Source organism: Anser cygnoides, chromosome 24, assembly GCF_040182565.1.
Source record: "Anser cygnoides isolate HZ-2024a breed goose chromosome 24, Taihu_goose_T2T_genome, whole genome shotgun sequence".
Classification (NCBI taxonomy): domain Eukaryota; kingdom Metazoa; phylum Chordata; class Aves; order Anseriformes; family Anatidae; genus Anser; species Anser cygnoides.
This window is the reverse complement of record NC_089896.1, coordinates 4,361,922-4,376,415: the sequence shown is the minus strand read 5'-3', so window position 1 is coordinate 4,376,415 and position 14,494 is coordinate 4,361,922. Positions and strand designations below refer to the sequence as shown.

The 14,494-nt window shown below is 52.0% G+C and overlaps 1 protein-coding gene across 44 annotated transcripts in view; it reads right to left on the bottom strand.

Moving 5' to 3' along the window:
- The window catches only part of LOC106037988 (uncharacterized), a 129,658-nt gene that overhangs the window by 8,210 nt on the left and 106,954 nt on the right, over window positions 1-14,494 (bottom strand). For 10 of the 44 annotated variants that reach the window (XR_010826451.1, XR_010826458.1, XR_010826456.1 and 7 more), the window contains 5 exons: window positions 8,059-8,590; window positions 6,892-6,980; window positions 6,533-6,738; window positions 5,936-6,176; window positions 1,424-2,678 (listed from right to left, as the gene is read on the bottom strand). Coding sequence is in view for 19 of the 44 variants with exons in the window: in XM_066982459.1 (XP_066838560.1) it covers window positions 8,437-8,590 (154 nt within the window). In the remaining 25 variants the exon portion in view is untranslated. The other 34 variants (XR_010826464.1, XR_010826466.1, XR_010826469.1 and 31 more) reach the window with 17 other exon arrangements.

Sequence of the window (14,494 nt, the reverse complement as noted above, 5' to 3'; positions counted from 1 at the left end):
CAACGGACAAATGCATTATTCTGGGCTCTGTGGGCTCCTCGGTTCATCCTCCGGAGGCAGAGCACCCACATGCAGCCTGGGAAGAGGAACGGGCACCAAAGGAGAGCAAAGCAGCAGCACGCTCTGCGCACCCCGAGCTGGAGCTTCTGCCACCAGCTGCAGCGCAGAGCTCCGACCGCAAGACAGACACACACCGGCCTTTGGGCGAGCATGGCCAGAACTGCACCAACTGGCATGTGCGCAACAAGGAGCCATGGAGATTTGCATCCAAGCCCGGAAAAAAACCCTGGGAGAAGCGGGTGGCAGCAAGCCCAGTGGGCGCTGAGCCCCGAGGTGGGTGCTGCCGGCTGACGCTGCCCCTGGGGCGCAGGCGGCTCCTCCGCAGCCCTGGGTGCTGCCCCCCCAGCTCGCCCACGGGACTGAGCACCCCCGTGTGCCACCAGCGCCGAGCCGGGGGCCGCAGAGCGCTGCTGGCAACGGTGAGAACTCGATCGGAGCAAAAGGAACATTACGCAATGGAGCATTTTTCTATCAGCAGATGGAAACACCTAATAAGATGTAAATCATCCGTTTGATAACCGAGCCGTTACAGAACTAGAGATTCAGGCTTCCCAGGGAAACTTCAACTCTCAGAGCCACGTATTTACTATTTATGTGACTTGCCAGCCTATCTAAGGGCTGTCTGAGGAACTCTTCCTTTTCAGAGCGCTGCACGGGCAGCCAGAAGGCGCTTTCACATAGAATTGTCCGGACTCTTCTCAAAGCAAAAATATATTCAGTGCGGGACTTAATTGTAACACGAAATCTGTGAGTTTTAGATAAAAGTGATAGGGAGTGGAAGTCACGGGGGAGGAGAGGCACAGGAGCAGAACAGCAAATGCCTATAGGAGGTCGGACCGGAGAGATCCTGTCCAGCCCAGGAAGACAGGGAGGGCAGCACAGCGCTCGCAGCGATGCCTCTCCACAGCACTCTCCCAGAGTCTGACAGCTTACAGAGATTTCCCATGGCAGAAGTGATGTTTGTTATTCAATAGCTGTTAGGGTGTTTTTTGTTTTCCTTCCACTGCTTCGTCCAGTTTATTTTTTTTTTCTAAATTCAAGTAAACATCCAACACCCACAACGCTCTGCAGCAAAGGCTTCTGCAGATAAATGACACGTTGTGCACAGAGCCACCTCCTTTTGGCTGATGAACCAGAGCCAACGAGCAGATCACCTCTGGGTGACTTCCTCACGCTACTCTCAGTTTCGGAGACTGCTGTCCTTCTGTCCTGCACCTCATTCCTGCTGAGGAACCACCGTCTACAGAGCTGTCCCTTGTATGGATGCTCTGCTACAGCCTGGACCAGCTTCGTTGTCCTTTCTGAATGTTTTCCAGGTATATAGGTGCTTTGACAGCTAGAACAAAGAACTAAATAATTTCACCTCATTTCTGGCAGACGTGGCTCCCAAGAACACCGGATCAGCCATGGCAGTGAAGTGCCTCGTAGGAGCCGAGACCACTGTATGGTAAAAAAAACCAAACAGTTTAGAAAGATTTAAAGGCAGCACAACTTAGGAACGGTTTGTGTTAATATCTAAAGCAGCTCTTTGCTGGGCAACCAGTGTAAAGAAGCTTTCTCACGTTCTTTCTCAAAACGCAGGGTTTCTTACAGCACCCCTCAGCGCAGCGCCTCCCGGCACCTCGCCACCGACCGGTCTCAGTTTCAGCCCAGCAACACTTCCCTCCGCTCCATTTTTTTTGGTCAGAAGGTGACTGAAGGTTGGCTTTTACCCTGGCTACTTTTCTTTCCTTGCAACTTTCACACAGAAGCATGAAATACAACCAGAGACGTTTCGAGCACGACAATGGATCACCTCGCGCTGACGTGCCGGCCCAAGGTGTCTATTATTTATAGCTCTCATTTTCTTGTAGCAAATTTGCATGGACCCAGCTCCTGGTGGCTGACAGGCCCGCAGCTGTGCGGCTCTCAAGTCGGCGTGGATTTGGGCGAGCAGGGCGAGGCAGCAGCCAGGTTTCATCCCGTGTTACATCGCCCCGTACCTCGCTGCGCTGCACCAGCCTGGCTGCAGGCTGCAGAGACTGGGGGAGAGGAGGGTTGTGCCAGAAAACAGAGCTCGCTCGGTGCTGGGGGTATTTTGTTAGTCCTCGGGGACCGAGGATGCTGAGCAGGTGCAGGGGGAGCAGCCGGAGCCACCCGTGCCGTGAAGCAGCAGCACTCAGGGGAACGCAGCCCGGTGTCGGGGACCTGGCGGTGCTCACGCACGTGTGGTCTCCGGGAGCAGCTCCAAGCGCGCCGCGTCGCTCAGCCTGAGAGAAAGCAGACTGCTTTGGGACAAGCTAACCGCTCCTGCGCCAGATTTGAAACAGAGCTGCTGCCTGGTGTCAGCAGATGAACGGAAGGATCGATCCGGCAGCAGCCAGCCATGTGCACTTACCAGGGACCCGTCGTCTCCTTCACTGGTGACGTCCAACAGCGGTCCTCGGGGCAGGAAGCTCCCTGGTGCACATGGCAGCAGAAGCTCCCAGGCCTCAGCTCAGCCCCAACAGCCAAATTTCCAGGTGCCACAACCTAAGACAAAATGAAGGTGCAACATACCCTTGGCAGAAGGTGCCACAGAAGCCACGCGAAGCTGGTAGCTCATCAGAAGCGGCTGGTGGTTTATCTTCAGGGAGCTTCTGTCAAGAGAAATGCTGAATTACAAGAAGAAGCCAGCAGGAGGGATGGGACAAGATAGAGGAGCGATGCCATGCTGTATCTCTCTGGCATCTCCCCTGAGCACGCCGCAGCCCCCCGAGCCCCTGCAGCCCGGGGAGCTGCCCCGCTCCCGAGCCCTCCCGCAGGGCTCCTCCGATCGCAGCCCACCCGCCAAGAGGGGCCCAAGCAAAGCGAGATCCAATTGCACAAAGCTGGATCATGTATCATAAAGACAGCTTTGCTTAGTTAATCCTCTGATTGATTTTAAGGCCTCGCAGAGACTGAAAGACTATTAAGAGATTTGTGCTGGCAGTGCTCCCCAGCGCAGGCACCGTCTGCTGCGGCTCACCTGATGCTCACCCAGTCGTGGCCTCAGCCCCTTCCGAGGACAGGGCAACCCTTAAACCCTCCACTTAAACTCTATCCCCTTTCACTACCTATTTGTTGAAACTCCCTCTGGAGGGCTAGCACTCCTACACAAAGCCCTGGGGGGGCGCAGACCTTGGCATCATATCCAGGTACCCCATGGAACACCCCATGGAGAGGGGTACAGGGTGCTGCTCCGGGGACTTGGGGCCACCTTGGCTGCACCCCTGCTGCCACGCTCCTGGGACTCCCAGCACTCAGTTTGGGTTTTTCTCCACGGCGCAGGAGGGGCTGCACCTCCAGGCTCACCGTCCCCGCTCCCTGCCAGTGTCCCAGGGCAGCGCGCTTGCCTCGCTCCTGCCGCTCAGCTTGGCAGGAGCCCCGCAGCGCATCCCCAGTCGCTCCCTGCCTCACTCCTTCCCCATCCCCAGCTCTGCCTGGACGGGATGCAATGTGCTGAGTGTGCAGAGCTGGAACGCTCGCTCTCGCCTTTGACTGCAACTGCTCATGTGCCTGCCTGTTTGCTCCAGCACCTGCCTCCTCATGTCCAGATTCCAACTGCAGATAATGCAACCCCGCTAGCCTCCTGGGCAGGGTTGTGTATGCTGGGAGAAATGCTGGCCTCGAAAACTGGGCGTGAGTCTGTGGGATTCTTCAGAAAGTTTCTGCTGCTGGCTCGTCTGGCAGAGGCTGAAGCCTGACCCTCAGCTCCAGTTAGCTCCAGTCCCCGCCAGCAGCTCGTGCCCAGGTAACTGGCTGGCAGGCTCGGCTGCTTTTCCTCTTTCCACTGTCCTGGACCCTTTTTGTCAACCCAAAAGCCGAGCACTGCTGGTTTCTCCTGCTGGTTAGGTAGGTGCCTTCTTTGTTGCAGCAGAAGGAAGCTCTCCAAGGAGCAGTTCTTGAAGCAGCAGCCCAAATTGTTCTTCCCCTTTTCAGGCTTGGGCCAGGGCACCGGCACCCTGCTGAGCTGAGCCCCGCGGGCACCCCCGGGCAGGGAGAGGTGCTCAGCACACACCAACGTCAGCACAGAGCGATGCAGGCCACAGATGCCACCGGGAAGGGTCTGGCCACGTTCAGCCACGGCGGCCTCATCCCGCGGCGCACAGAAGCAGGCTGCAGCCTGCTCCCTGGTGCTGGCACACTGCTGCGCTGCGGCTCGGGCCCCCGGCTGGCATCGAGACCAGGCTGTGAGTGGTGCTGTTGTTCAGGGAGCTGCAGCCTCCTGGATTTCCTCCCTGGGTTACGCTACAACTACGGAGGTGAAAGTCTTGGACTGTGCCCAGTGCAAGTCCCAAGACGCGCTCCCAAGCTCTCCTGCCCTGTCTGCTTCACCAGAACCAATGCCAGGTGCTGTGCGGAGCCGCAGCTCCAGCGGAGGTGGGCAGGGCAGGCTGCAGAGGTGGCACGAAGCTTTCCTTTGGGTCCTTGGGCTGCTGCTGCCAGCTCTGCTCAGCTCTGCAGCACATGTTTGGCGATGCTTGGTCCGGGTCTCGGGGCGTGCACGGCGCAGGAGACCCACCACAGACAGCACCAGCGGAGCCAACTGCAAGAGAGGTTTATTGCAGCAGCTTGAAAGAGGATGAAAAACTCCGGGGAGGGCTCTTAATGTGCCAGAAGCCTTCAAATGGAAAGATCCCAAACCAACAAAGTCTGGTTCGTAAGCACCAAAATCCTTCACCTGGCTCTGCCGCGGCCGCCTGGCCCCGCTCTGGGGCTGAGAAGTGGCACGGAGCTGGGGCCTCAAGGAGCAGCCCACGTGCCAGAAAGGAGGGAATTATCACGGGGAACATCCAGAGTGAGTTCTGGAGGGTCTGAAAGGAGCACACCCAGCAACTTTGCTGCTTGTCAGGAAAGGGAGAGGCCAGAAACTGGGAACCACTCGACCTGATACACAGCACAGAGGAGCAAAGAGGGTGAAACAGCCGAGAATGAGGTCCAACAATTGCCATGGAACAGGGGATTATTAAAAGAGGTTGTGCCAAACACGTCCAAAAGATGTCTTCACTCGAGACACCGACACAACACTTGATACAACACCACCAAAGAACTTCAAGAAATCAGATGGCAGCAAGGAGGAGAGCCTCCGTGGGGCACAGCGTGGGTCTGGGCTCGTGGGTGCTGGTGCCATGCCCCGTGTGTCCCCGGGGCTGGCTCTGCCGAGCCGGTGGCAGGGCACGAGCTGAGCCCACGGAGGATCCAACTCCCGGATCTGCTCCTCTGGGGGAGCGCAGAAGGGCAGCAGGACTTCACGAGCTGCTCACTTCAAAAGCTCAGCAGCCATGCCAGGGCGAGGAGCTGCCGGGACTGCAGGAGCTGCCTCGTTCCTGCCTTTTTTTAATAGTATGAGAATTTTGAAGCTGCAAGACAGGAATGCGGGCAGAGCCCTGGCGGCTCCATGTTGCTCAGCTGAGCAAAGCTCTGTTAATAACCCGCAACCCCCAGAGGGAGGGAGGGAGGGCCGGTTCTGTTTTTGCTTAACCAGGGTCTCCTGCCATTCCTCCATTATAATATCAAAGACCTGGGTGCTGAGAACTAGATACAAAAGCAAGAGCAGCCCCAAATGGACATGTGCCAAACCCGTGGATCTCAGTGGGGTTTGCTGCAGGAGGGCAGGATTTTAAGCCGTAGTCTGGAGAAGCAAAGACTCAGGGGACAGGATCAGTCTCTAATTATCGTGCAGTTAATGCGAACGAGCAGCAGAGTGAGGAGAGGGTGGGGCAGCAGACACCAGCATGAGAAGCACTGACCTGGAGCTAAGGAAGGAAAAGTTTAGGCTAGACACAGAAAAAATATATATATTATAAAGAACGACTGGCACAAACCAGACTCCTGCAGGGAGAAGCTGAAACGCTCGGCTGCAGGAAGTACTTACAAGGAAACCAGAGGCAGCGTTAGCAGGCACGGTGCGAGAACGAGGGCAGCAAAAGCGCCTGGCTCCGACCCCAGGCAGGACCAAGGGGGCCCTGCCAGCCCTCCCACGGGACAGCCATCAGCCGGCAGCTTCCAAAGGACCCCGGGTGCTCAGCATCTCTACCTGGGACACGAGGAGATGCTGGAGATGTAACAGAGGCATCACTTTTGGCGAGAGCCATTTGGACATTCAACGTGCCAGTCTATTAAAAATAACCGAGACGTGCTGGTTAGAAAACCCTCTAAGGGGGAACGAGGGCTGCTCCTAACAATCTCTTTTTCCAGAAAAACCTATCTGCAGCAAGCACCAGGTGCTGTTGCATTTTAATCTGTTAAGTGACTCCTGTTCCTGCCCCGGTACTGAATACTCGATTACTCGCCATAAATCACGCCCAGCCCCGCAGCCCCTCCATCACATTAAGGCTCCCCCCGCCAGCGCTCACGGTTCGGCTGCCGCCCCATCGATCCCGCTCACGCTGAGCACCGCCAGCCCACCGCACGCCGCGTGGTTCCCACTGCCCACGGAATACCCCGATTTCCAATCCCAATAGCCCTAAACCTCAAACAGAAGGCGGTTTCTGGATGGGAAGGCTTTCTCCACGGGAAGATTTTCGAAGCAGGGCTTCCTGCCTCCAACATTTCATTTTTTCGGCCAATTTCCTTCATCCACGAGGTGCTCGGTGTGCCCGGAGCACCAGGTGCTCGCGTGCGAGCGCCCCGAGTCGGTGTCAGACAGCGCAGGGGTGACCACGGCCTCGTGCAGACCTGCAGAGAAGGGGCTGCTCTACCACGTTTCTGCGGCCCCGTGGCTCTACCCGAGCACATTTCAGGGTCTCCCCCCTTGCCAGGGTCCCCCCCTCCAATGCCTTTGGGCTGCTTTGGGTGCCAGCACCCTGCACAGCACCCAGAAGAACAAACCTGAACATCTCCGCTGTCCTCAACTGCCACCAGGGCCAGCAGCCCATGACTGGATGGGAACGCTGGAAATGGGCGTTTTCTGGCAGAGCCTGCCGAGGGAAAAGAATGGTTTTGTCATTTTTTTTTTCAGATTGTCATTCCGAGGGCTCAGAATTTCACTATAAATATTTTGACACTTCCAACCAAAAGAATATCAGCTCTTTGGCGTATGAATTGGCTGTATAGTAATTTTAATATTTTATATTTAGACATTCTGACAACATGAATGCAATCGTGTAGAGAAACAATCCATGCGACCTAAACCCCAAGTAACACAAAATGTGCTGGAACAGAAATGTTAATCTGGGTCCTTCTGCGTAATTAGAATGAACCTTGCTAACACTTTGAATATTGTCCAATGAATTGTCTGGCAGATCCCTCGTGGACTGAACGAATACCTTCAAACAGCTGAGGATTAGAACTTGGCTGCACTTGCTACGGATGGAGCCAGACAGCAAAAGCAAGTAAACCAAATGGTAACGGAAACTTCAACGAAAACATAATTCCACTGTTAGCTGGCTAATGATTTTGGCTGGAAATGTACATTTACCAAACTGCCCCTTTGTATTGTAATGAGTCAAATCCAATCTCCTATCACACTTGTAGGCAGCAGCCAAGAAAATCACGTTTAATTGAGTTGATTATGACACTGACTTTGGACCTTGCTGGATGGGGACCACCTCGCTGCCCAGGTTTCTCACCCAGCCTGACGTTTCACTGCTGCCTTTCGGGAACAAAGCGCAAGGCACATCTAGCAAACACCTTCCTTCCAGTGAGCCTAACCAGGAATCCCTAAAGGAACTGGGACCTAGCATAAAATCTTTGTGAGATTAGAGCCCGTTGGTCGTGGCAGGACCCAGGAGGCAGCGCTTCCACATTTATTTAAGTGAGAATACATCGGTTTGTCCAAAACCATGGGTGCCCTATTACTCCCTGGGTTACGGCACAGCTGTGGCAGACCTTACCGCTCAGCACCACCTCTCCCGGGAGATGAGCTGGTGGTTACAGCCACAGCAGCCCCACAGAAGTTCCCACTAGCAATAAACATCTTATCTTCCACCTGACCTCGTACTTGGCCATTCCCTATCTCAGGTCAGGAGAATTCCTGCCCTGGACGCGCAGCTCGACCTTTGAGTTTCAGGAACGGGCCCGTCCACAGCCGAGGAGAGACTTCTGGTTTCTTCCCACCGAGAGCTTGTTTGTTGTAGCCTCAGATGAATCCTTCCTATAACTGTGGTTAACCTCTTCCTATGGTTAGGCTCCTTATGATTCACCTATGCTAAGCATTTTGCAATTAAACTCCCCCATAGAGCAAAACAAGCCTTTATTAGAGCTGCAGAAGGCCTCTGTCTCTGGCTGAACCGGGTCTTCTGCTTTTGTTCCCATGGCTTTTTCGTAACAGCTCTGCTAGTTCTCATCCTTGGCTTGTAAAGCAGTGTGACCATAGGCTTTCATGAGACAGTTTTAAAACATAGGCAGAAAAGGTGGTGGGGCTGGTGGGGTCTTTCAGCCTACTTCATAGAGGCCTCCATTCTTTGAGGCTAATCCTTTGTTCTCGGTGGAAAAAAAAAAAACATTTTCATAAGACAGGTGAATCATCCGTTCCCCTCCAGCAAAGTGAGTCCCCAAAAGAGAGCAAGGTACATATCTTAGGATGCTCCTAAAATCACACACACAAAAAAAAGCAATGGGCAAAAAATGGCATTATCACACAGAGAAGGAAATCTGCATCATGCAAACAGCTCCAAAAAAAAAAAATATGCAAGAATAAAAGCTCTATAAACTTACTTCACAGTGAAAGCCACTTTAGAATTAAAAATAACATCGGCAATACCAAATTATTGGTGAAATCTGCTAGGAAAATCTCTTATGTTCAGACTACTCTCAGCTCAGTGCCAACCCTCCAGGATTTCTGTATGAGGGTTTAAAAGTTTTTCAATAAATTCAGGGGGAGAAAAGAAAGCCTTAGTTCCAAGTCTGAGCCAAAGTTTGCTGTTAGTTAGAAAGAGTAAACGAACTTGTGGGTTTGACTCCTCTGTGTTCCCTTCTCACAGTGCCTTCTGCACTTGAACAACAGAGCACACAGCCTGAACACGAAGGCTTCATGTTTTATTAATGGTGTCCAATTCATTTCCTGTTTTCATGCTGATAACCTACCGAGGGAGAGGAAGGAATTCAGGTGGCAAGACCTCCGATCCGTTTTTCTTACGCTCCTGAGCAGTTCCCAAGTGGGTATTTCACCAGCAGCAGCTCTCCCTGCATGTATTACGCACCCTTCCCAGCTGAACCCGCGACGGCTGGCTTCACGGCTGCTGGCGTGCGCCTCAGAAAGCCTCCGTGTTTTCAGGGCGAGTTCTCACCGAGGTGAGAGCTTTTAGAGATTTTGACTCGATCAACTCTCGGCAGCTGTTTTCACTGCTGTCCTTTCTACAGGACTAGCCTCAGAGTACGCCCAACTACCACCCCGGCAAAGATCTCCTTGTCGAACAAAACCTGCGTTAGCACTACCACCCCGTTTGCGGAGCTGCCAGCTAATTCCCCGTTACAGACAACCCCACGTAGCGGCCAACCCAGCAGCGATTCACAGAGATCTTATTTTTTGACTGAAACAGAGCTCCCGGTCTAAGGAAATGGGGCAGATTTTTGAAATCCCTAATGCTTTGTGCAGCCCCTTCCAGACAGTACCCTCTTGTCCCGTTCCCAGTGAGTTACCCGTACTTAGGGTATTCTACACGAGATCTACAGTGCGGTGGCTCGTACTAGGAGGGGTCTGCCCCTGTGGGAGGTAAAATGTGTTAGGCAATAGAGGTAAGCTGCATCCTGGCACCTGGGGTGCTTCAGGTGGTTCAGTAGCTGCCAAGCCTTGTCTGTCATACGCATTATGGGTGTTTGAAACACAAACCTTGCGGGGCCACCTCTTGGAAAAGCAGACTGAGCCTTCGGTTTGGGCCAGCAGCAGCTCTGAGCACCTCATCGGCTGCTTTCTTCTGGAGACATCGATCAGAGAAGGTGAATACGCTGAGAACTGATGTCCCAGAGCAGCAAGCTCTCCGAGAGATCACTGGGGCTGGAGCAGTTGGTGGGTTCTGGCAGACCCTACAATTATTTGGCCCCACCTGCCCTGTGCTTGTTCACATCGGTGTTCAGAGAATCCCCATTTTCCTATTCCCCAGCTGGAGATACAATAAAGACCCAGGTCTCACAAAACACTCCTGCAAACAACATAAAACAACTCTTACAAAGATAAGAAATGAAATCCCCCCCATGACTCCTGTACTGCCCAGAGATGCTCCAGTCTGTTTCGGCGCTTCACATTCCCCTGAAGCAGCAAACACGTTAGCAGCAATTACTTGCCTCCAGCTGCTTCTTCCTACGAAACCCACTGGGCACCTTCCCAAGAAGCAAAGAGCAATTCCTTCTCCAGCCTGCACGCAGCTCGGTGTGGCCGTGCTCCGTGGCAGGGGTGAGGTTGTGCCACTGAGCTCTCGGGGTTTCTTTTAGGCCGTTTTTCTTTGAAAGATAACCAGAACTGTGATGAGATCGGTAACCTCCTCTGTGCTGGCAGGCAGACATGCACGCCTGGGGGTGCAAGTGCGAGTGTGTGGTCTTGGGTGTGGGGAAGAAGGGAGAAGGGTGGTGACCTGAATGTTGGAACGGAGTTCAGAGTAGGCTTTTTTGTTTTGTTTTGCCTTCCCTTGCATTGGGAACCCCAAGCACTAAAAAGCAGGAGTTCCCTGCCCCACCTGTGATATAATGAAAGCCTATCGGGGCTGTGTCGGCTGCTGCTTGCTGAGCCTCCCGGGTCACAGAATCACTGACTGGATGGGGGTGGAAGGCACCTCTGGGTCCATCTGGGCCAATACATACCCCTGTTCCAGCAGGGCCACCTGGACCATGCCTTCTGCTTCTCGAGCCTCTTGGTTGTAGACAGCCACGCTTTCAATGCCTTCCTCTGAAAGCAGGAGGATAAGAGACACTATTATTGCCGCAAGTGAGAGTGGAGATTCTTAGGTAAGGCAGGACCGCCGCAGCTAGGACATGCAGGAACATCCCAAAGCCACAACAGCAGTCATTAAATACAGCAACTGGCCACCTCACTCCCCCACAATATATTTTGCACAAACATTGAGCTTGGACCCGAGACACACAGGCCCACGTGTGCTGTTTGAGACTTAGTGCCCGGCTCCCTTCTGTCTCAATTATTTAGCCCCAGACTAGCAGGGAGACAGGATCGAGGTGCTCTTAAACTCATCCCTTACAGACAGTATTTGTTTGACTTGTTGTTAATCTGCGGTGACAGAGCCTCCACAGCCCCCCAGCAATCTGCTCCAGCAGTGACCTACCTCCGCCATCAGAAGGATTTCCTATTTTTTCCCCTGACTCTCTGGAGTCCAGTTTAAGCCATTATAAGAAACATACGGGAGAGCAGAACGCTCCCTCCTCCTTGCTGCACCGCTGTACGTCTACGATGGCCGCTCTGCTGCAGCCTATTTGTCTTCTCTGGACTGCACACAACGTGCTTTTGTCAGTCCCTCTTTGCACATCGTGTTTCCTAACTTTCTGTTTAGCCCTTCTTATTGTTCACTTCCAGACGTGCATCAGCTGGAGAAAAGTCTCCGGTGAATTCCTCTTCAGGCCTTACCGCCGTTCGGCAGCGTGGAAGAATGGCTGCACGTCTCCAGGCGACACTCCCATGTCTCCTACTCGGTATGGCATTTGACTATTTGACTTTTTTTTTTTTTTTTTTACAAAAAAAAAATGAGAGCTTGAATTGCATTTTCAAGGACTAAGTGCGAAGCAGCACTAGGCATTAAAGCAGCATGAGAAGAGATCCACGCTCCCACCCCTAGCACCCAGTGAAATAAATATTGCTAGTACCTCTGAGAACTATTTGATCCCATTGCCCAGCTGGCATTGCTGGCAGATCCCAGAATCTGCTTGCCTTTTTAAAAATAACTTTTATCTGATGATCACCGCCCCACAGAGGCGTACGGCACCTCACTGAAATGTGCTGCAGACCTGCAGCCAGCGGGTCTCAGCAAATATTGCTAGGGTATTTTTCTGTCCTTTGCTTTAACACCACAAAAACTACAAAGTCCCGTTTGGACATTTTTTTTTTTTTTTATTGTCAACGCAATAATCAGCCCAAGAAGTTTTCTGACTGCAGGGGAAAAATGAATCAATTTGAAATCACCGACTTTTTTTTTTTTATGGTCTTTGGCCACTTTGAACGCCGGTTGTTCTGCGCTGGGCAGTGAGGGGAGGGACACTTCCCACGGAAAGGCGAACGGCTGCCAAGTGCCAAGGCATCGCCAAGCTCTGCAGACAGGTATTGTCACAGGGTGGCACGTTATGTAAGCGCTCCTCACATGCGAGTTACTCCGCATTCTTGGCAGCAGACCACATGAAATTTCCCTTCAGATGTTGACGGGATAAGAAAAAAAAATTATATATATGAAAATCACCTTATCATTTACAATGCAAATCTTGGAAGGAAAGTTAGTAAATTAAGTTAGAGAATCGCCTAAATTAAGCTGGCATTCTCTTCCAGTGCTTCAAACTCTGAAAACATTGCTGGCTGACAAAACAAGCCCTGGAATGATTAGCAAAAACCCTCCTTCAGAGGCAGCAGACGAGCAATCCCTTTGAACCTTCGCAGCACATCATAAACGCTCAGCAGCCTTACAGTGTGGCAGTCCCAGTGCTATCAATTATTTACCCTTTTTCTGTTTACCTTCAGGCAGCAAGTAATTATTTTTAAATATTAATTTAGTTGTGTCATGTACAGTTTGTGGTTTAGCTCTGAGATCTGAGATACAGAAAAGCAAACTGCATCTCAAATCACATTTAGCTAGTGACGCATTGATAGTCGGATCCCCACTCCAGCTACTCAGCAGCTACAATCAACTGCTTCCATCATTAGAAACAAAACTCTGCTCATTGCAGGAATGTGAAAGCAATTTTCTTAATAGGAAAAGACACTTTTTTTTTTTAGCCTAGCAGCCCCAGAAATTGGAAAATCTAAATAGGAGGATACTATTTGGCTCCAAAAAGTTTCAGGCTTTTTTTCAGCTGAATATCTTTTCCCCTTTTTGTTTCCCTCAGAATTCTTCCCAGTGTGTTTTATTCTCTTCATCCTCAGCTAATTTAGGCTAAAAAGATGTTGGCTGTTGTTCCTGCAGCCCTGAGAGAAAGAGATCCTAGGGGACAAGGAGCGCCTTCCTGCACTGAGAACACCGCTTCTTAGAACCTCAAAAGAAAGGATGGCTCTTGTCAGCTCACATGAATGTCTTTCCACTAGAGACCGGCTCTTTCTTTTTAAAGGTTTATACTAGAAAAACAAATACTCGTTCTGATTTACTTGTACTAAGACACAATACCAAGTTCAGGGTGAACTGCTGGTTGCAGGGACGGCAGCAAGACCGGCACCTTCCTGAACAGAACCGGTTTTGAATTTCGGAGAAGTCTGCTGAGGTTCTCTTTGTGCACTGTGGATCTCCCAACTTTTTCTTACCATAAGCTCTGGGATTAAACCTTCGTTGTAGCTGCTTCTGAGACAGGATCAAGGAGAAACAGAACTCAGACAACAGAACTTGGGCAACTTTGCGGGTTGTTGCTGGTATTTCGATGGCACTTAGGGACCCCAGCCATTGGTTTCCCACCCTGATAGGGCTGCACAGAACCCAGCAGCACCAGGAGTGCATCCTCCTGACAAAGAACACACAACCACAGTTTGAACTGGGTACAGCACGGGAAAACAACTATGAGAAAGCACAAAAGCAGTACTGAATGACTACAGGGTCAAGCCAAGGCGCAACACCACTCCAGTGAAGGAACGTTTGCAAAATGACCTAGTGAACATCAGTGTTTTCTAACGAGAAAAAGCAACGGTGGCAGTTGGTCAAATCCTGTTCTTCCTGCTCCCTGCCACGACTTTGCCTCCTGAAGTCCTGTCTGCTGCCACCCCGCCGATCCTGCCCCACTGCTGCTGCAACCTGGCTCATGTGCACCCGTGATTTCCGACAGAGGGGCCGTGTCATGCACCTTGTGTTAATCTAAGTGGGACACAGAAGCCTCTGATTCCCCTCCTGCTCACCTCCCACCCCCCAGCATAAATGCAGACTGCATTTACAGTCCAGGACTTGGGCTGTGGGATGGCAGACCCGCCACAGCACAGGAACGTGATTTCTTGTAGCCCAGAAGAGTTCTGCTCTAACAGAACAGGTCCTTGGGAAAGCCAGAAGCTTTGTCTTCATTCCCATCAGTAATGTTATCCGTCACGGTTTAGCAAAGAGCTTTAGCATTAGCTGTATGTGGCTGGGCTTTTTTGTTTGTTTTCACAAAAATTCCATTACAGAAACTTTTCTGGAACTGAAGCAATCGAAGCCTCTCTCCCACTTCCCGTTCTGAACTCCTGCTTGACTCCAGGGTCAGACACTGGCAGGCAAGTTTCCAGATTCTGCATTATGAAGCCATAAAGCCTCCTTGCTCTGCAAGTCTCACGGTACATGCTTACCTCTGACCCTAACACGGGAAGAAAGGACAAGGCCACCTGTCCAGCAAA